The 22,251-nt window shown below is 30.5% G+C and overlaps 3 protein-coding genes across 10 annotated transcripts; 1 reads left to right on the top strand and 2 right to left on the bottom strand.

Annotated features, from left to right (window-relative positions):
* Positions 1-3,647: 3,647 nt before the first annotated feature.
* On the bottom strand, positions 3,648-10,489 carry Hip1 (Huntingtin interacting protein 1). 2 transcript variants are annotated; one of them, XM_070298352.1, is made up of 18 exons: positions 10,100-10,489; positions 9,714-9,925; positions 9,381-9,444; positions 8,663-9,020; positions 8,528-8,589; positions 8,154-8,428; positions 7,842-8,044; positions 7,114-7,252; positions 6,956-7,043; positions 6,765-6,853; positions 6,490-6,693; positions 6,224-6,404; positions 5,835-6,122; positions 5,427-5,668; positions 5,184-5,336; positions 4,967-5,067; positions 4,632-4,861; positions 3,648-4,538 (listed from the first exon to the last, which is right to left on the bottom strand). In XM_070298352.1, exons 2-18 carry the CDS (start codon positions 9,753-9,755, stop codon positions 4,378-4,380), a joined length of 2,880 nt encoding a protein of 959 aa, XP_070154453.1. In that variant the 5' UTR covers positions 9,756-9,925; positions 10,100-10,489; the 3' UTR covers positions 3,648-4,377. The 2 variants fall into 2 exon arrangements, with proteins under 2 accessions (XP_070154453.1, XP_070154452.1); XM_070298351.1 differs by having other exon boundaries at positions 3,649-4,541.
* Positions 10,490-11,061: 572 nt separating this feature from the next.
* On the bottom strand, positions 11,062-17,372 carry Pgm2a (phosphoglucomutase 2). 2 transcript variants are annotated; one of them, XM_070298353.1, is made up of 10 exons: positions 17,019-17,372; positions 16,331-16,549; positions 15,961-16,217; positions 15,422-15,884; positions 15,146-15,333; positions 14,889-15,066; positions 14,569-14,792; positions 14,365-14,470; positions 12,846-13,069; positions 11,062-12,267 (listed from the first exon to the last, which is right to left on the bottom strand). In XM_070298353.1, exons 2-10 carry the CDS (start codon positions 16,406-16,408, stop codon positions 12,165-12,167), a joined length of 1,821 nt encoding a protein of 606 aa, XP_070154454.1. In that variant the 5' UTR covers positions 16,409-16,549; positions 17,019-17,372; the 3' UTR covers positions 11,062-12,164. The 2 variants fall into 2 exon arrangements, with proteins under 2 accessions (XP_070154454.1, XP_070154455.1); XM_070298354.1 differs by lacking the exon at positions 17,019-17,372 and adding an exon at positions 16,673-16,901.
* A 593-nt stretch (positions 17,373-17,965) lies between these two features.
* Clpx (Caseinolytic protease chaperone subunit) lies at positions 17,966-21,306 on the top strand. Of its 6 annotated transcripts, none has more exons than XM_070298853.1 (7): positions 17,966-18,052; positions 18,632-18,774; positions 18,904-19,110; positions 19,290-19,438; positions 19,560-19,752; positions 20,024-20,928; positions 21,019-21,306. In XM_070298853.1, the coding sequence occupies exons 2-7, from the start codon at positions 18,705-18,707 to the stop codon at positions 21,271-21,273; spliced, it is 1,779 nt and encodes a 592-aa protein (XP_070154954.1). In that variant the 5' UTR covers positions 17,966-18,052; positions 18,632-18,704; the 3' UTR covers positions 21,274-21,306. The 6 variants fall into 6 exon arrangements, with proteins under 6 accessions (XP_070154954.1, XP_070154956.1, XP_070154951.1 ...); XM_070298855.1 differs by having other exon boundaries at positions 17,968-18,062; positions 19,560-19,740; XM_070298850.1 differs by having other exon boundaries at positions 17,968-18,062.
* The last annotated feature ends 945 nt before the right edge of the window (positions 21,307-22,251 follow it).

The following is a 22,251-nucleotide window of genomic DNA, read 5'->3' as shown; positions in this document are numbered from 1 at the left end:
GACAAGTACTACAAGAATACGTAATAAAAAAATAGAGGTTCCCATTTAAGAAGTTTAAGGTAACCTTGTCCTGATCTTGACGATGCTATGTAAACCCAAACTGATAAGATCAGTAAATAGATTTTTTTAAACCCCACAACTTTTATTCGAAACAATTTTCTGTAAAATTTATATTTTTCGAAATTTTTCAGTGTTTTCACATTTCTGAAGCAAAAGGACCTTTCGCAAAGATTCAATTTAGTATATGTATACTTCTGAAGTAAATATATGCACGTATACAAATCTTGCATTCTATAAAATAATATTAAAAATAAACACTATAATACTATATTTTATATATATAATGTTAAGTATAAATATATATTTATTTTACTTTCTTTAGATTTGTAAGAAACTTCAGACAATATCACCGAAATTCTTGCAATTTCTCCTTTCTTTCTCAGGCTATGAGAAAGAAGCTTCGATGGTGATTTTCCATCTTCGTGCATAAATCGAGACCAGGTCGATGGAACTTTATTTCCGATACTTAAGTCGAGCCCGCGAAAACCCGTCGGATACAAAGCCGAAGCGCCATAACCACTTAAAGAAGCTTTCGTGGGAGGCTCATGGGATAGAATCTGCGTCTTATGGAGTATATAGTATAACATAAGCGGATTTAAGACGCTCCGTTATATCTTTATAAATGGAACTACTCGGGGCTCGTGCGAGGAAACGCCTTCATATCGCTCAAGAGATTTGCAAAATTACGTCTTTGTTGCCCGTGTCGCGCTGTCCCGGGAAAAATCTCGAGAAAAATCGTCGACCTTTGAGCCACCGGATTGATTCAAAGCGCGGATTGCCTGACGAATGATGATGCCAATAATTACGACGATAATGGCCATTTGGATGCTCTATCGCGTGAGATATTTGAAATTAAGGGCCCAGTCTGTTCTAACAGTATGAAATATTGATAATTTTTAGGAATTTTTTTTGAAAGATATTAGAAATTGATCTTTTTGGCCTTTTACGTATGTTTTTATTGATGTTAAAACAGTACGTTAGTATTATTAAATCTTGGATATTTATTTCTCTTTTTGTTCAATACGAGCATTCGAAAATGCATGGTTCGACATGTTACACCTCGTGTAATTGTTAGAAATAAATAAATTTTGACTAGTTTTATTTTATAGGATGTTTATGGGATTGATATTGAGCCTAATTTCACTAGAGAAAATTGAAGAATAACAAAGCAGTGTCATTTTAAAATCAGATATTTCAATTTCGCTGAAATTTTTTCATTTCTTGGAGACCAGAAAAATATTAAGTATCAATTTTTTTAATTCTAATTAAATGTAGTATCCCCAAAAATGTGTTCTCTTTTATATTTAAAAAAAAAATTGAAATTATTCGGCTCATTAGTTTTCAAGATATCCGTCACAATCAACATTGAAATTAGAATTTTGAGAAAAATATGTTTAAATTTTTGCAGGTTTATTTCAAAATGCACATTATTCTACTCGTAGCTTTATAATTTCATCAATTTTGTAAATTTTTAAATAAAATTTGAAAGATATTCTTCAGATATCATTTTTTTTTTTAATGTAAAAAGATCGATTTTCTTGACTCTTAAAAATAGACTGGGCCCTTAATTGACATGTGTATTAAAATATGGCAAAATGCATCCAGCATCTAATAATAAGCGTAATGAAGAAAAATTTAAATAATGTACTCTAAATCACTTTTTATATTATGAACAATTATCTTACAATTTAAAAAAAATATTGCGTTTTTTAAACACTTAATATATAAATAAATAACAAAAGTCGATATTTTGACGTCAAATTACATCAAAATGACGTCAAAAGACTATATACTTTTGCAATCTGGGATATATATATATATATATCTGTATTCGTCAAATGGGCAGATACGATTGTATCTGCCCGGTTCACTAGATAGTAAATACGAAAATAAATAAATTGTGTATACAAACTTACGCAAATAATATATATATATCATGTTGGAACAAACAACAATCCATTAATACCATTAACATACCATTATATTTATATATGTTTATATAAATATTATTATATGTATATGTATAATATATGTTATATATATACTTTTATATCTTGAATATTATAAAATATTGAGATATTAAAATATTTTCTTAAATATTATTATGGCAATTAGGAAACCTGTATAATGAAAGGACGATATAATGAGAGAAGCAATATATAATAAAAAACGGTTTTATACAGGAGTTAGCATGACTAAAAAAATTGTAAGCATGCAGATCTTCGCATTAGTAAAATATAGTGATTTGATAAAGTAAAATGCGTTCACACGTCGGATTATCCTTGGCAGATAATGGTTGTTGGTAGAAGAAGAGGGGAGAGGAGCAATTAAACATTCGTACAGTTATCTTCGGTGCAGCCGAAACGATCGGTAATGTTATTATTCTTCCATTATCCCCAGATTTTCCGAGGCCATTTGACAGATGGTAAAAAATGACATATTGTATATTATTCAGGCCGTGTCTTTTAATATATAGTACTTTGTCAATCACCGACAAGATACTATTAAAGATCGTCAAACTCTGGGTAAATTTTTGTGACTATCTAGTGTGCCCGGGGTGGGTCCGGAGGTAATTGAAGTATGTTGACATTACCGACCGTTTGAATGCATCAATGATAATAATACAAAAATTATTTAATTTATATGGTTATTTTAGTTTATCTAGTTATCAAAAATGTATAGATCTTTTATGTGACTGCTTCAAGAACGACAAAATAAACATTTTATTATAAAATTACTGTTTTATTATCAACAATGCAAAGATTTCCTTACCTAGATTTATTTACCGGAAATAAGTTGGCGCTGGAAGTGCATATTTTTTAATAATTAATAACTCAAACGATTGCTCCTTAATTGCTCCGTCAGAATCCACAATTGCTCTCCTTTTAAAATTAATAGTTTTTGAAATATTTAAAAAAATGTAAAATTTATCATTTTCACTCAAAAATATATTTTCAATAGTTTTCTGTAACTATATGCAGCACGAAACGATTACTCTTTAATTACTCCATATTGCTCCATCATTATTTTCATGATTTATTGCATTTTTTATCGAAAATTAACAAATTAATCATTTTCCAAGCGATGCCGTCGCCATCTATCGGCCGCCTATTGGAACTATATGCCTCAGCAGCCAACGGCGAGAATATTCGAACTAGGGTCCCTATAAATAGAGTCTGGCCATTCGATTAGTTTTGGAAAAACATGGCGGTGGTATATACATGAATGCGTGTAGTGCAGTGTAGTTGCTATTGCAACTCTATTAATTGCATTGTAAAAATTTTGTTTGGCTACAAATTGATATTAAAAGTAAGTAAAATTATTCTGTATATGGTTTCCAAACAAAATGACAAATCTATAGTGAAAAGTTATGATGTTATAGAAAAGTGTATTTGTTATAAAAATAATTTTACTTACTTTTATTATCAATTTGTAGCCAAACAAAATTTTTACAATGCAATTAATACAGTTACAATTGCAACTAACTTATACGAAAATTAATAACACAGATAATTCTCGATGATTTATTGAGAAAACTGTGTTCACAAAATAACTTTGATAAGACTGTTAGAGGAATTTTGTGTTAAGTTTTACATACGCACCGAGTATATACATCTTATACATTTTGAAATCTCTCGGCGATGAAAATAAAAAAATTGTACTCTTTAAAACCTAAATTAATTGATACACGACATACAAATTATCTACTTAAGAGAGAACAAAAGAGCACTTTATGCATTAAAGAGTTAATATCTTTGTAAGTTTAAAGTTTTAAATATATTGACTACTTGACAATCCTCTTTAAGTGTATATCATTATTTTCTTAGGAAAAAACATGATTTTTTTTATAAAATTATTCCAAATGTAATAAAAACTTGAACATTTTGAATTTCATTGCTCATTACATTATTTTCTTTACAAAATGTACTTTATCTCATAAATGCTCGATATAATTCAATAAGAGATGACGTGAAATAAATTTATATCAAATTTTATATTAAAAATGACATAATATAAATTATTTAGATATGTAGCTGGTAAATGTAAATATATTTGAGCGTCATTCAATAAAGTACATTCACAATCGATTTCCATTATTAGTTAGAAAATTGTTATTGATTTTCGAGACATACATAATACGATATATAAATGCTGAGACTAAATGAATAAATTTTGTTTCTAACAACGAAGAAACAATTTTCTGCACGATATTAGTTAGTTTAGTAAACTAATTTACATGACTGCTACAATTCTTTATCTACATATACTTTTCGTGATCGTCGAATATTCTTCATTTAATCTCAATCCATTAATTGCCTATGTCTCGTTGTCACCATCGAGTTGATAATGATAACGTCGAAGAGCAGCTAAACGTAATCTCTCAGTTTCCAGACCTTGTTCCAATTCCAAGATTCGAACTTGTGCCTCCATTTCCAATCTCTTAGCCTGATGTAAGCTGAGACTAGACATATCCAAATCTTCTGCGAAATTTCGAATAAAATAATATTAACAAACAATGTTATATGATATAAAACACGTAATATAGTTAAATATATTTTCAAATCAACTACCATTTTCCTCGACAAGATGATTGCAGCTCTTAACAGTTGCAACAACATTTGCTGTAGCCTGTGTCACTTCTCTCGAAGCCTTGGAGAGTTCAGTTAAATTGGTACTGTTTCTGTCAGCTTTGACTCTGCTAGCAACTACCAATTGCGCAGTAGATGCTGCGATTCCTTGTGAAGCAACAACCAATTGTTCAAATTTACCATTGCCCAATACCACTTTATCTGCTGCTTCTCTGTAATAATACATAAAAAAATACATACATTTCCATATGTAATATATATACAATATTTACATATGTAACAATTTAAAAAAAAAAGAAATTGCTAACTATGCTTACAGCAAAAAGTTTGCACCCATGGCAATCGCCTTTGCTGCCGAGATAAGCCCCTCAGACCACTGATGATTGCGTTTGTAAAATTCGGTGACCGAAGCGGTTCCCTGAACAATTATTGTATTGTTAACATTCCCCATCGTAATTTTTTCGATGGCAATAGAGTATAATATTATCTAGTAATATCTTAACATAAGTAAATACTGAAATAAATTTGCCATACCTTTCCCTGTTCCACAATCTCTTTCTGTAGCAAGCGAGACCTTTGCACTAATTTTCTTATATATTTCATTAGTTCTGTGCAAGAATCCAAGATTTGTTCATTCACTTTTAACTTTAAACCCGAATCCGCCGCGCGTGATTTATCCAACATATCCTATTAAAGATAAATTATGTAAAAATAAATCACTTATCTCTTTCCATACATGTTTTGCTTTCCTTGCATAAATATGCTTATAATAAGTACCTGTATTCTTGCAACTGCTTCTTCTATAGCTTTATCCATACTCTGCAACTCATTTTCCACTAAGCTTCCAATAATTTCCACGTTGTTTTGAGTAGTCGATAATGTATTTATAAGAGACGAAATCTTTCGTAATTGACTTTTGACATTTGCAATTTGTACTACAGTCATCGAGGATTTTTCTTTAATATAACTCAATATAATTAAACCTTGCGAACCTAATTGTTTGCACTCGTCGGCAAATCCTATAAAAATATTGCAACAAATCTTATAAAAAGCGTTAAAAATTTTTCATATATTCTAGAAAATCTCGCAATTTATTTTAGATTAAATAGATAGTATCAGTTTTTTTAGATTTTCTCAACGTCTATTAATATTTAAATTGCTATTATATGATCACGAAAAACTTACGATCGGCTAAACCGATATCCGTCGATGTGTTCGAAGTAGATTTCGCATATATTAAATAGAGAGCCAGGAAGTATGCACCGTGTATAGCGGTGCGAATCAGCGCTTTTCCCTTCGTTGTATCGGATATATAATTTTTGTAAGTCTCCTCTAAATCGTTTAACGATTTCTCTGTCGGCTCCAATAAGTTTTCGAGATAGTCGGGCGTACAAGTTAATGCCGATATGGCTGGAGTATCGATAGTATGCATCGCATGATGTAAAATAGATTCCGCTTCCGATATAGCATTCACTAATATAATATAAATATAATTTTCTTTGTGTAATCCCATTTAACTGATTTGAGTAAAATTATCGTGTGGATTCGATTATACACTTTATTATAATACTCACGTAATAAATCAAATAAAGCTGTATTGGCATCCGTTTTTACTTGATTGCGGTATCGTTCGCCATCAGTTTCTAAATTTACTATTCGCAAATCCAGCTCCTCTTTCTGCACCAGTAAGTCATGAAGATCCCCTTCCAAAGCTGTCTTCTCAGATGTAATAAAATCTATTTTTGCTGCTAATGCCTATAACAGTATAATGATTTCTCTCTCATCAATGTGTGTACGATAGAATAAATACAGATTGAAGTTAATAAAAATTCTCACTTACTAAATTTTCGGTTTGGGCGGCGTCCAGCCTCTTTCTAACATCCTCTAAATCTTTGCGTGCTTGCGTCACTTTTTGTGCTTCCTGCTCTGCCGATCCTTGTCCTTGAAGTAATTCCTGCAGTTGTTCCTCAGCTTTCAACATTCGACGTTCAGATTGCTCTCGTGATATTTTCAGACCTCCCAATTCTTTTTCCAGTTCAGCTTTCTTCATGTATAATAAATCATGTAGTAAATAAAATAGATAATCTTTTATTGTCATCAATATTAAATATGTACCTTACGAATCAAATTGATATGTTCTTCTCTCAATTTCGAATAAACATCTTTTAGCTTTTTGAATTTTTCTTCTACGACTTCATTTTTTCCTTGAAAAGATACATACAAATAGAAATATGCTATAAAATTTCTAAGAAGCAAAAACAAATAATAATAATCATAAAAAAATTACAAATTAAAATTTTACCAACCTTCTATTTCTTGAAATCTTTCTAATATAATCAAATTTTCCTTCATTAATTTTTGACAAGTTTGTTTTTCTGTTACGATTTCATTGCTCTAAAAAATATGCATAATATAAATTGATAAAACAGAGTGCAATGATTAAAGTTGTATGCAGTAAGCTTACCTTAGAAGACAGTGTTGATTCCAGTTCTAAAACGCGACTTCTAAGATCTGCGATTATTTGTTGATGCTCTATTAAAAACCGATTTATTTCTTGTCTTTGGCGACCATTTACTTGATACAGATGATCAATAAGACTGTCTCTGAAAGAATAAATATTTATATGTAAAAAAAAGGTTTAAATTACTTATTCCAAAATGTATTATAATTTTTGAGGCATATATATATAAACATCTTATATATTATCATACAAGTCACAAAAGAAACATTTTGAAGAAATATTTGTAAAAAAAAAGCTAAAGAAAAGTATATAAAGAATAATTTATACATTTCCACTGTTAAATACACTTCAAAAGTTTCAAATAATTGATATTTTTGTTTTCGCATTCTCATCTTGACTTGATCTTACAAATCTTATTCAAAACTAACATTCACTGCAAATATTAAGCTTGGATTTGCAGAATCTAGGAAGGAAAAAAGCTCTGCTATACTATTAAATTGAGTAGCTATACTATTGCTAACTATTAATTGATATGTGTTATCTTATATATATCCAGTTTATCTTTAAAAAAATATTATATCTTATATTGTTAGATATGTTTTATCCAATTTATATTTTAAAAAATGTATGTATATATATATATATATATGCTATCTTATCTGCTTTCCAATTTATAAATAAAAAAAAAAGCAGAGATAGACAAGAGGAAAATAGACATATAAATTCTATACCTTTCCGCAAGAGCGTCAGGTGATATCGACCCGTTTCTTGTATTTGTAGAATCTAATTGATCACCCGTGAAAGATCCCGTATCAGACGTATCAATAAGATTCTCTATGGCAGTCTCGTTGTCTATGGATTCTTCGGGTGGAAGTACCACTATCGGCGTGACATACGTTCTTAGTTCGGCTTGTATCAAAAAGTTAGGTGGGTTCTAAAATATTCAAGTATACAAAGAAATTTCATATATGCCATATACCGCGTGATATGATAAACTCTCATATCTGCTAATTATATCAATCAATAATCGAAAGAAGCATTACCTCAGGTAACGACGGAATCGCTATTAAATGTTTAAAATACTGCATATGTTTGATGGTATTGTAAAAGCTCTTCAACTCGTGAAACTGCTTCGAAAATCTATCGCGATGTCCGGTCAACGTGTCCGCCGGAAGAGCGCCGTGAAGCTTGAACAAGATTTTCACGCAACAATCATACAGCTGCGAAGCGTCCTGAATACACGGGATCAAAGGTGCGAGTCGACATTGTCCGCAAGGTGTCATCGAATTGGATCGCGACAAGTCCAATGAGCCAAAGACTGTAATTTTGATAAAGAGTTCGATAAATACACTGCGCATGGGAGATTTTTATGTCAAGGAGAATACAAATATGAGATAATTTTATAGTAGTCTATTACCTGCATGTTGTAAATTCAAGATATCATCCATGTAATCGAACATCTCAACAGACATCTGGAAGCTATAAAGATAAATTAGACGTATATCGTATATATCGTCGTATTCAATCGAGTTATAAGAAAAATATAACTCACTACACATTAATATCATTTTCTCCAATCGCTTCTAGTTCCTCTGGCGTTACGTGCAAATTTCCAGGTAAGCGTGGATTCCGTTTGTGATAATCTAATTTAGTGATTAATAGTCTTGTATACAATTGTATGAGACGCCCATAGCCCTCTCTAAGGTGTTGCCACAATTTCCCAATATCTTCTAACTTGCCACGATATCGCTGAGAATCGACGATAACCTGAGGATGTCCCTCACGTAATACTTTGTGCAAAACATGACAAAATTTCCATGCAACAATCTGATTCTCTTGTAACGGTTGTCTCAACATATATGTCCAGAAAATGGAGCCGCTTTTTTCTCGATATGTACCAATAATTGCATCTATTTATTTATAAGGAACTCTTCCTTCTTTCTTTTAGATTTATATTCGTTATAATAATAAATATATGACTATACATATTTTAAAGCAGAGAAATGATATCTTGATTAGTTACAATTGTACTCCAACAAATTAAAACAAATTAAAAATTGTTCTAAAAACTATTTCAGTTTTCTTTGAAATAATTTGTTTTATAATATATCTAATTTTTTACATAGAACTTTCTTTTCACTATTAATTTTATTTTTGACAGATTTATTTATATATTTATTTTCATAATATTAACAAATAAAATACAAAATCTCATTTAACTAATGAAAAAAATTATTGGTCCACAGATTTTTTAAAGTAAGAAAGGATACTTCGCACATGTTTTTCTTTCACAGGGGTTTCCGTTGCATTTACAGCTTTCCCGATACTAATACTCTATAAATAATAAATATACATTTATGATAAGGTTTAATAATTTAAGAAATTAAATTAAATTTCAGTATAAATCATATAAATTTCAATATCTAATCTCAATATCTATCTTCATCTAAAACAAGATTTTGTTATATAGTTTTTAAAATAGGGACTCTCAGTATATGACTTTCAATTCATTCAGGATATAAGATAATTGTTGTATCCCCAATATATATATATATATATATATATATATATATATATATATATAGCATAATCTCTAAACTCACCAGTTGATGAAGCTGCTTATCAGTCAGTGGTATTGTGGTCATGATGATAGCATAATAAATTCACCAAAAGGGGGAAGATATAGAATACAAAATAATTTGCATTAAATACGAAAAAATATTATTTGCCAATCTATAGATCAGTTTATATCATTTCCGCCAGATATAAACTCTGAACTTTTATATTTAGCTGAACGTATATATTATCTGTAAAACTGTAAATTGGAAATTATTATAGTTCTTGATTATTATTCGAAGAAATAACAATTATTTATATTATATATTGTTTACAGATGCATACAAGAAATAGATATATATATTTAAAATTATAAATCTCTCGAAGAGAGCGAGAGCTCAGTTGCTTGACCTAGAGAGAGCAACATACATACCTGAAGCTTCTGGAATATATATATAAACTCCGAATTCGAACCAGTTACTTTCTGCTCATCATTTCGTCGCGAAGACATGTTCAAACGAATTACGCACGTGTGAAATATCGCCCTGGATGCACGCGATGTCTTACAAACGTCTTGACAATTGCGAATACATTATTCCGCGAATAACTGCGACTGCACTCGTGGGTGGAGTGTTGATACACTTCTTGTATAAAGCGGATCTACGCGGAGTGATGCAGCGGATGGATGTGATGGCTCGCGATATGATTTATCCCGTTGTGACGTTTAGGCTATAATGATATTTTCCGGCCGATTTACGAATAATTCGCGATCGACGATCAACATCAGAAATGACAGATAACTTGCAGGGACCGCGATAACAAAACCGCATATATATATATAAGTATGATGGGGTGCGTTCGGAAATTCTACCCCTAAGGTAACATAGCGTTTAATTGACCAATCAGGACAAAAAAAAATAAAGATCTCTTTGTCCTGATTGGTTAACTAAATATTCTGTCCCACGGGTAAGATTTTAGAACGCACCCTTGATAAAATTTGTAGAGTTCCAAATAAACGTTGAACTGCCATCTAACGGAAAGCAGGGTCAAATAAGTTTTCCTGTTGCATCTAATTTTTTTTATATAAAAATTTCATTTTTTTATTAAAAAAGAAAAAAAGGACGCAAATTGAACACGCCCTCAAAAATGCATTGCATAAAGAAGGTATTGTGTATTCCATTTTGTATTATTTAAATCTCTTTTGTATATAAAAATCGACTTAAAAAAATTTGTGCTGAAAGAATAAAAATTGTCTAATATATATTTATTATAGAACTTATATAAGAGAGAGATATATATTCGCAACAGACATCATATACATGAATTATTTTCAGTCCTTGTACAATCAAGTAATAGGCAAGAGAAGTAATATAAATAAAAATTTGAGATTTAATTTTAATCCAATTTTAATTTCTTTTCTTATTTACAATATAGTGAAAATTACTATCTAAATATTAATTGTTCTTACGACTCATTTTTCAATTTTCACGAATGCTTGCTATACAACTAAACACTTAAGGAGAAAAAAAATCTATGTATATAATAAAAAATCTATATATATAAATGTATATAGAACAGAGTCTGCTTACAGAATCCGACAGCAAATTGGCGGCAAAAACCGAGCTAAATCCGCGCACGCGCAATCTGACGGCTTTCAATATCTGCTTGATTCTTGACACTAATTTGTCGATTTAATCGATATAATAAGATCTGTGCTAAATTTGTAATTTTTTTGCTGACATTTGATAGTAGATACTTGATCTGCTTTCGACAGATTTGGGTATCTGGGACTGTACTATATTATTATTGTTTATATTATGTTGTACTTTACATTATGGTTGATATACAATGCATTAATTATTTTAGAAAAACATTATTAAGACTTTGATATTTTAATATAACTTCTATAGAATTTTAATGTTTTATAAATAGTGGAGCAATACTTGTATATAGGAACAAATTACTGTTACATGCATAAATTCTTTTCAATGGATATATAATCGGTTTATTACTTATTAATAATTAGATTCTGCTTCATTGTAAAATTAAAATTATTAATAATTTATTGCTTGTTTTTTAATTAATAGATTGTAATTTTTCTTAATTGCAAAATTAAATATAAGGAAAGTATTTTGAATATTTTTCTGTGCATTATGTTTTTATAAATTGATATAATAATTATAAAAGTAGAAAAAATACATGAATGGAATTTGTGTGTGACCAACTTTCCTTCAACAATTTTAACAATATAAAATAGTACACAGCCATTTTGAAAATTATTAAATTACTGTATCGCAAATGCACTATAAATGTATAGAATAACAATAAGATACAAAGTTTAAATAAAATTATATGTTGAACATATTTGAAACATCTACAGTACAATATTCATAGAATAACTTATATTAATGATCTATATTGACATTGCATTTTAAGCATTCATAAAAATCAATTCATATGTAATATCTATATGCACATATGACAGTTATTATCATAATTTATTCTTCACGAGCAATAAGTCCATTAACTTCAGGTTGAAGAAATTCTGTTATAATAGCTGATACCATTTCTTTGAGGATATTCTTCAGTTTAGTTAAATTTCTAAAATAAAATTTTGTTATATTAAACGCGACGCAGTAATGTAAAATTTTTTTAGATATAAATATCACAATTCTTAATACACAAGATATCCCAAAACTATCGGAGATATTGTTATAATAGCAAACTTCTTTAGCCAATTTAGAGATGATCTTTCCTGATTGAAAATGTTGAAACTATTTATTTTCGAATTATAAATGATGAAAAAAGAAGAGCTTTTCGCAAATTAAACTTTATGGAATTAAAAAATTTAACAAAACTATATTTTTCAGTTAATTTAAAATGGAATTCAATTCAATAGAATTTTAATTTAAAGCTTACAAAAATATATGACCGAAAGAAAGAATAGGAAACTTACAAAAAATAATTTTTTTTTATATTTACATTTAGGAAAAATTTAAAATGATAAATTCCAAAATAATCAGAGATAAAAATAATCAATCTGCTATTAAAAAGACATCCAATGATTTTGGAATATTCTATATATACTCTATGTTAAAACATATTAGAGTATCATTAGTATTAAATAAAAAATAGAGATAAAGATTAATTCTTTCACGAAGTATTTGCAAAGAACTTACTCTCCAGGTAATCCACATAATTCATTGTAATATTTTATTTTAGGTTCTGTGCCACTAGTTCTTAAAGTGGTGACTAATCCATTTTTGAATGTAAATGTAATCATTTGGCTAGATTTTGATACAGGTAGGACTGCTTTATTATCAGGTTTTGTATTGTCATACCCTGTTGTCAAATCCCGAACACCGGTTATTATATATTTTCCTTCTAGTATTCCGGTTGGATACTATAATTTAAGAAATTACATTAGAATTTTCATGAGAAACAGTAACAAAGAAGTGAAAAATTTAATCGCGCAATATAATTTTAATCGAGACACGAACACATTCTTTACATTTGCATTATTTTTTTGTTTATTATTATGAAAAAGTTTATTTTTAAAATGCATGAATGCAATAGAACAAAACTCACACAAACAATTAATATTTTAAGATTAATATATAATAATCCAAAATAACTTACATGAAAAAAGTATAATTATGAAACATACTTATATTTCACTTATTTGTTTCTTCCACAAAAAATGGTGTGAGATGATATAATGATTGTACTAGCGGAATAAACAAAATGGCAAAAAGCGCTGAAGGTAAAAGTGTTAATGTTATAGCAACCATATTTACATATTTATTGCAGATATTATATTGTGCCATATTAACGATCATTATATAAAAGACAAAGAAAGAAAAAAGAAAACAATTTTTATCAAATTTTGTTAGGTATTGTTATTAGACCTCACATATCATTATAGCACAAATTCATTAACAATTATGTGTAAAAGATGAAAATTTACATCCCAACAAAGGACATTTTTTGCTGAATATCACTACAAATTCATATATTACATACACGTCACACATTTTTTATGTTTACGTTTTATATTTGTTGATATTTTATGACAAGAGTAGCAATAAAACAACACAACTATCACCTAGAATGACGCATGCACAAATACCTCGGCCGATGCTTGGACTTTATCATACTTTTAAAGTGATTAATCAGTTTATATGCTATCTCATGCATGACATATACTTGTCGACCTTGTAAGCATATATCATTAGATGTGAATTAGAATACATTAGCTGCATATCAAACAGCCTGACTATATCATGATAGAAATATTATGAAAATTGATATCGAAAATTTAACTTTATAATTTTTTGTATATATGCATGTGAGATATACATATAATTTTTTTTCCTTATTAAAATATTTATATTTTTCAATTAAATGTAATTATGAATATGATTTTTGCAAATGTAAAATAAATTATAAATAATATGACACACACATACGCGCGCGCCCGCGCGCGCACACACACACACACACACACACACACACAAAATAAAAGATTATTCATTAAATTTTGTGATTGTGTAGCAAAAGTTTATTCTTATAAATATATATCATTCTTTTCTATATAAATTAAAATAAAAGTAATATAGATAAATTAACACATATTATAGTACTGTTTTTCTAAACATTTAAATAAAAAAACGTTTTTAAAATTGAAATAATACTCACTGTATCTGACTTGTTAGAATAATTCCTCAATCGTTCAAATATCGCCTTAATAACGTCCGAGTCGTGACATATCCAATAGGAATTGTCACTGATATGATGACCATACCTATATATATATATATATATACATATATATCAGAATTATAATTTATTTTATAGTGTATTATAAAACATATTTCAGGCTTTAATTAAAGTCTAACATACTCTTGATATATTTCCTGCAATTTGTCTAGTAAAGTTAAATCTATTGTTTCAAGATAAGCTGCTAATTCAGCCACACGTACACCAGCACTGATACCATCTTTATCTAGGACCTTAGAGCCACACATAAAACCTATAGCTTCTTCATATGCAAATAAGATATTTTTATTTTTCTTTATCAACTCAATAGCTTTGTTAGCCATCCATTTGAAGCCTGTTAAAGTTTCCTGTCAAGCAAGTAAAATATTTTCATTAGATTTAAGACAAACTGATATTTTCTCTCTTTTGTTTTTATTTTACACACACACATCAAATACACAAACCTCAAAATTAAAACCTTCTTTTTTAGCCATTGAAGCTAAGATTTTGCTAGAAACGGTTGATGCTAACATATATGTATTGCTCATATCAACATCAGGATGTAAAACTTGATAAGTATGGATCATCCACCAACCTAATAATGCACCAAGTTCATTTCCAGAGAAGACATGCCATTCCCCACTATAAAGATCGTCAAATGTTTATTTTGTTATTTATATATATATAATAGATGAATTTATAATAATATGAATTTACAAACCTTTTTGTTTTCATCGCACATGCAAGTCTGTCGGCATCTGGATCATTAGCAAGTATTATAGATGAATCGCTTTTATTTGCTAACTTTATACTAAGATCGAGAGCACTTTTCCCTTCTTCTGGATTTGGAAACTTCACTGTTGGAAATTCTGGATCTGGTAGTTTCTGTTCCTCTACAATTATAAATGGCTGAAATAAATAAAACAAAATAGTTAAATAAGAAGAAATAGCTAAATAAATATCTTGTGAATCGTGTTTAGAAATGTGAGGATACTACCTTCAAGTTTGCCACCTCAAATGCAGCAGTCATATATTCATATCCAACACCATGCATGGCAGTGTACGTAAATTTCAATGTAGTATTTCTATTAACTTCAGGATATAGAACTGTTTCCTTTAAATCTTGGTAATAAAGTTGCATAATATCGTCTTTCAGATCTTCATAGTAGGAGCTATTATAGATTCCATTCCCATTCCATGAGGATTCAAGCGGTTCGAGATTGTTAAGAATATAGCTTTGAATTTTTTTATCATGAGGTGAAATAATCTGTGCTCCATTTTGCCAATAGACTTTATATCCATTGTCATCTTTTGGATTATGAGACGCAGTGACCATGATCCCAGCTGCGCATTTGTATTTCAATATGGTATAAGGTACAAATGGTGTGGGACAGACTTTGGAAAACAAATAAACTTTAATACTATTGGCTATGAAAATTGCAGCAGTTAATTCAGCAAACCTGAAAATTAAATTAATCATTAATATCACATATACAAGTTGAATTTTAATATAAATATTATATATAAATAGCCCACCTTTTACTATTATAACGGCCATCATATCCTATAACAACACCTTTCTGTGACACATCAAATATGGTATCTATCAAATATTTTATTAATCCTTGGCCAGTCTGCACAATGACTAAATCATTCATCTGGCTATAACCAGGTCCCATACGGCCTCTAAGACCCGCAGTTCCAAATTCAAGTCTTTTAAGGAACAATTTTGATAATATTTTAATATGTCCATTATTTAAATATTCAAATATCTCATCTTTTGCCTTTGGATCCTATAGTGTCAAATACAAAAATTTTTATAATTCAAATATAATCATTAGTGTAACAGATAATCATATTCTTAAATAAAATATGTCCATCAAATTTATTAGAATAAATATCATACCTTATTCCATTGCAGCCATTCGATGATCTTAGTATCCAAATTGCTATTGCCTGTATTTACTGAATGTTGGAGAGCCATAATATTGACAGTATATCAAGTTAAATGCACAATTCTTCAATTTTTTTTTTATACAATTAAATTTGCTGTATTAACATAACTTTCCTCTGAATGTAAATGTAAATGTCGTAATCACTTCCAATGGAGGTCTCTTCCAAATTTCTATAATAGAATGTGTAATAAAAAACGTCAATCATTTAAGATTAGAACAATTGTGTAATCACTGATAATTATTCTCGTATATGCGATATAATAGAAGTATATATGTGAAAAAACGTCTCTCACCAGCATACATGCATTTGCAATAATTTATCTTTCTCCATCTTTTATCTATCACTCTTTATCAAATTTATATAAAATTTTTTATGGATGAAAAGTGGCGCAAAAAACGTATAGTAGTATTATTATAAATTGTGATTTTATACGATGAAGGTTACTATAACAATATCATCCACAGCTTTTCGTGATACGACTTCCATATATTTTCATCATCGCTATCGCGCGCATATCATATCACACACACACACATACACATATGTAACACATATAACAGCTTATCGCTCAATTGAAAAATTTGGAAAAAAAAAAAAATATATATATATATATATATCGATTTGAATTTACCACCTACCACAAAGAATTACATTAAATTGTCAAAGGTTTTCTTTCGTATAACGTAAACGTTTAGATTTATCTCAATGAAAAGAGATAATATGTGGCGATCCGTTGAATGCACATCATCAGTTCCAATGACGAGATAACAAAAATATTTGCGCAATTCTGTGACAGAAATCTCAATTCTTGTTATATTAGACGATCACAGGAGAGGGGGGGAGTGCGAGATATAATTTTTCTTTTTTTCTTTTTTTTTCTGAGTCATATATTATGTCTTCTTACTTCTAAAACGAATGCACATCACGTATCAATCACGCACATATATGTATCGATGGGCGAAACAGTTTCATCGAAGAGAGTAATTCAGAGAAATATATGAGAGAAGGGAGGAAGTGCGACTGACGATGAACCGGAGAGAGGGACAATTTAAATCTATAATAAATACAAAAATAAATGGAAAATGTAAGGAAAGTTTTTTTTATAGAAAACTTTTTATTCTTGAAAAACTCAAATTAAAAAAAAATAATATACCTATTCTCTAATATTTATTTCTATTCTTTCCCATAAGAGAAAAATTTGCTATACTCTTATATACATATATATATATATATATATATATATATATATATATATATATATATATATCTTTCTTTTTAAAAATAAATAAAAAGAATATGTGAATATTACAAAAAATATTTTACAATTTACAATATGAATATAAAAAGAATCTTGATAAATTTTGAAAGAGACTCTCGATAATTTTAATAAAATATATATGTATATAAACGCGATACGCAAATGTGCATAATTTCGGGAAGCATATATATGTATAATATATATATGTGTGTGTGGTGTCGACGGCATGGTCATACATATATGCGTGCATATATGTAAACGCAAGCTGCAGAATGTGACAGAAGGAAAGGTCTAGGTTGTACCACCGCCCACCCCACCGCCACCCCACCACTATGCGAGCACCGTGACACGAAACGAGTCAGCGAGATCGCGCGAGAGGGCGCGATTTGATCGAAAAAAATCCCGAGTGTTGCCGTATGTACCCGTATGTATATATTTCAGCTGTGTTGTGCCGTTCGCGGCATTGACGTTTTTCTCGCATTTTATATTAAAAATTTGGGTAAGATGCGGACGAGTGTGAATCTGTGAATCGATTTATTGGCCAACAGCCGCGGAGATGCATGTTCGCGTCTATCTCTTCTTCTCTCTCTCTCTCTCTCCTCGCGTCACCGATATTTTTTTTGCGTTTATTGCATTTTTTTTATCGTGTTATCGCGCGTCCTTGTGCGATTTGCCAATCTCTGGCGACATTGCGGAATTTCGGCTGTCGCACAAAAGTCTCATCTTATATTTGGAGTTTCGCGTATTTTTCGATTGTCTCACAGAATTGCGTCGACGTGAATGGAGCAAGAAAAAACGCTGAAAAAAAAAACGGAGATAATCAACAGGGATAAAAAATGTTACACGGAAGTCTTGTATTTTGACATATAGTAAACAACAGCTACACATTTCGTCACTCGTGTTATTTCGCAAATGCATGCGCAGCCATCGATTTAGACATACTTATATCACAACAATTCAGCAATACGCAAAGAAATATCTCTTTGATTTTAGATTCACGTAATCGGAACGTCCAAGATAATCGAGCTTCTCATATTTCTGTCTTTCGCGCTGAAATTCATTGATCATGAGTAGCGTACGTTGTTGCTTGATTAGCGCGGGTCGTTTAGTATCCTCTAACCATGTCAACAATCATGGTGAGTACTGTTTGTAAATAATTCCTATATATGTATATTTTGTGCTCTATTGGACTATAAAGATGGTGAATGCTATTATTTACAAGAATAATAAACCTGTGAGATAAAATGTGAGATTTTGTTGCACAGTACATAAAATTGTGAGAATTGTTGTGGCCAGCAGAACTTTGACAATTAGTGGTAGCTTAGCAAAAGCTCCAACTGAACCTACGCCACCTTCCAAAGATACTACCACATCCAGTGGATCTACCAGTAATGGTACCGGTGGTGGAAAGAAGAATACGCTCACCTGTCCAAAATGTGGAGATCCTTGCACTCATGTCGAGACATTTGTATGTAAGTAAAATGTTGCTGCAATGATATAGATAAGAAAGATAATTGTAGTTTAGCGATCAGGCTATTGAAATTATTGTAAATTCTTATATCTCAGCTTATACATTAAGATTTATACTTACTTTTGCAATATTAATATTATGTTCTAACACAGCGTTAAACCATTTTTGCAAACAATACAGCATCTACAAGATTTGTCAAATGTGAGAAGTGCCATCATTTCTTCGTTGTACTGTCAGAGATTGATTCAAAAAGGAGTTTGAAAGAAGCGCTGAGACCAGAAGATGGTAAGCAAGGATTCTACAGGAAACCACCTCCACCTCCAAAAAAGGTAATTGTAATTTTAATTGATATTTTAAAAACGAAGCATAAGCAATTGGCACATTTTAACCATATATGATTAAGCTGGACGAGAAAAAATATTTTAGAGCGATGCAAAATGATATTTTCAGATATTCGAATATTTGAATGGACATGTTGTGGGTCAAGAATATGCTAAGAAAGTGCTAAGTGTCGCCGTTTACAATCATTACAAGAGAATTTACAACAATCTGCCAGTACAAAACTCACAGACGCAAACCAACATTAACCCGATCAGCACGCAGGAAACGAATCATCCCTTCACTCACAGAGGTCCTAAGCCACGTAAATAGCGATGCCCCGATGTTATAAAGTTTTTTAGTGTTATGAAATTGATATTATAATAAGAATTTATTTTCTTATTGTTATGAAATCGAGGTAATTTAAAAAATCAGTTCAATATACAATTTCTAAAAACGGGATTGATAAAACAAATTGTGATTTGAAATAGTAATATTCACACAATTTGTTGCACTCTCCGATTCAAAAAAATTGCTACATTATATGATAAAAAATATAATGTATAATTATTATAAACTTTTATTTGTCTCTTTAGATTTGTTGCATATATCGGGTATCGGAAATCCATTTCCGGGTGTCGGATTTCAACACACAATCAATCCGGGAGGCGAACAGAAAACGAGCAATCAATCTGCACCTGGATCGGCTATATTAGATAGCAAGCAGCATCAGCTGAAATTGGAAAAGAGCAATATATTGTTGCTTGGTCCTACAGGATCTGGTAAAACGTTACTTGCGCAGACAATAGCGCAATGTCTGGACGTTCCATTCGCCATCTGCGATTGTACCACTCTTACGCAAGCGGGCTACGTTGGCGAGGACATTGAGAGCGTCATAGCTAAGCTTCTTCAGGACGCCAATTACGTAGTAGATCGTGCTCAAATGGGCATCGTCTTCTTGGATGAGGTCGACAAGATCGGAGCTATACCTGGAATCCACCAATTGCGAGACGTGGGCGGCGAAGGTGTGCAGCAGGGAATGCTGAAAATGTTGGAGGGAACGATCGTAAATGTACCAGAGAGGAATAGCTCGAGAAAGCTGCGTGGAGAGATGTTGCAAGTGGACACGACGAACATTCTTTTCGTTGCATCGGGCGCTTACAGCGGCTTGGACAGGCTGATCGCGCGACGCAAATCAGAAAAATATCTCGGATTTGGCGCAACGCCCGCGGCCGAGAGCCCAGGCAGAAGAGCAGCGACTTTGGCCGATGTCGCAAATATGTCACCTTCTACCGAGAAGGACAATAAGGAGAAAGACACGTTACTGCAACAGGTTGAGGCCAGAGATCTCATAGATTTCGGCATGATACCAGAGTTCGTCGGCAGATTTCCCGTACTCGTGCCTTTTCACACTCTTGACAGGGACATGCTAGCGAGAATTCTCACCGAACCGAAGAATGCTATCGTTCCTCAGTATCAGATGTTGTTTTCAATGGATAAGGTATATTTGAATAATCCCATTTGTCCAATTAAGTCTATCTTTAAATTACAGATTAATAATTATATATAAATTATATCAATTTCCACACAGGTGGAGTTAACGTTTGATATGAACGCATTGAATGCAATCGCCTCTTTGGCAATGGAAAGAAAAACGGGTGCGCGAGGTTTACGAGCGATAATGGAGTCTTTACTTTTGGAACCTATGTTTGAAGTACCAGGAAGTGATATAGTGTCTTGTCATATCACAGAACAGTGCGTAAAAGGTTCTGAAAAGCCACAGTACACGAGACGAGACGATAGTAATGAGGATGATGTTCAGCAAGCGCAGCATGTACATAATTAACAAATAATTAAAGAATGTGACATTTTGGTATAACTATTTCTTTTTCAATAGATAAGTGATTAGATAGGAGAAAGTTAGGACATTTGATAAATTGTTCTATTTTCATTTTATTTTATAAAAAATATATGATCTTTATATATCTATTATCAAAATAGTACAAACAATGCATATAAGTCTTTCAAACTGTCCTGTATATTTATATAAATTTTTGCTTTGTACAAAGTTTTAATTATTTCTTTCCTATAGTCAATTGCTATCGATTTTGGACATTATATTTGTTATAATGTTAAACGTATTTCCCCTGCAAGTAATTATATACATATATATATAAAACTGTGTGTGTGTGTGTGTGTACGTACACCCACACCCACAATATATATATATATATATATATATATATATACATACATATATGTATGTATGCATGCATGTATATTTATTGGCAGTCATTCTATGACAAAAATACAGCTGTTGCGGAACCATAACAATATTAAAAATAGATATGAATGTTAATCATTTAAAATGACTTTAATATGATAAAAGTATTATAACAGTCACAGGTCATTCATTATTGCTTATATATGGAACATGCATTATAATAAATGCCTGCTTCAATAAAAGTGTTGCATAAATAGAAGATGAATAGAATAAAGAGAATATGTAAACTTGATTTTTATTATCAACGAAAAGATATAAATATATTTTATATCGTTTTATTCATTCACATTGCAGGAAAGATCGAAAAACCACACATACTAGCATTCCACATCTAATCAAGCTTTGCATCATGTATGCATTTATTGGTGATAACATTGAAAAAAAACGGCATAATATTCCTTTGCCATAAATCTAATAATAGAATATATATATATATATATATATATATATATATATATATATATATATATATATATATATATTTGCAAAATAATGTCATCAAAATCGATTTGACAACTTAAATGTCATACATCAGATGCA

Source organism: Polyergus mexicanus, unplaced genomic scaffold, assembly GCF_030449975.1.
Source record: "Polyergus mexicanus isolate NDT 795.1 unplaced genomic scaffold, iyPolMexi1.0 SCAF_7, whole genome shotgun sequence".
Taxonomy (NCBI): domain Eukaryota; kingdom Metazoa; phylum Arthropoda; class Insecta; order Hymenoptera; family Formicidae; genus Polyergus; species Polyergus mexicanus.
Note: the sequence above shows the minus strand (reverse complement) of the source record. Positions and strands in the feature narration are given on the sequence as shown.

Bases quoted from the DNA above. Each gene is read 5' to 3' on its own strand.
- Hip1 (XM_070298351.1), bottom strand. From the start codon at position 9,755: ATGACCACAATACCACTGACTGATAAGCAGCTTCATCAACTG. The intron at 9,445-9,713 runs GTGAGTTTAGAG...TATTATTTATAG, and splicing joins ATAAGCAGCTTCATCAACTG to AGTATTAGTATCGGGAAAGC. The intron at 6,854-6,955 runs GTTGGTAAAATT...TATCTTTTCAAG, and splicing joins AAGATTTCAAGAAATAGAAG to GAAAAAATGAAGTCGTAGAA.
- Pgm2a (XM_070298353.1), bottom strand. From the start codon at position 16,408: ATGGCTCTCCAACATTCAGTAAATACAGGCAATAGCAATTTGGATACT. The intron at 14,793-14,888 runs GTTTGTGTATTT...CTTGCTTGACAG, and splicing joins AAGAAGGTTTTAATTTTGAG to GAAACTTTAACAGGCTTCAA. The intron at 14,471-14,568 runs GTATGTTAGACT...ATATATATATAG, and splicing joins TTGCAGGAAATATATCAAGA to GTATGGTCATCATATCAGTG.
- Clpx (XM_070298853.1), top strand. From the start codon at position 18,705: ATGAGTAGCGTACGTTGTTGCTTGATTAGCGCGGGTCGTTTAGTATCC. The intron at 18,775-18,903 runs GTGAGTACTGTT...TTTGTTGCACAG, and splicing joins TAACCATGTCAACAATCATG to TACATAAAATTGTGAGAATT. The intron at 19,439-19,559 runs GTAATTGTAATT...TGATATTTTCAG, and splicing joins CACCTCCACCTCCAAAAAAG to ATATTCGAATATTTGAATGG.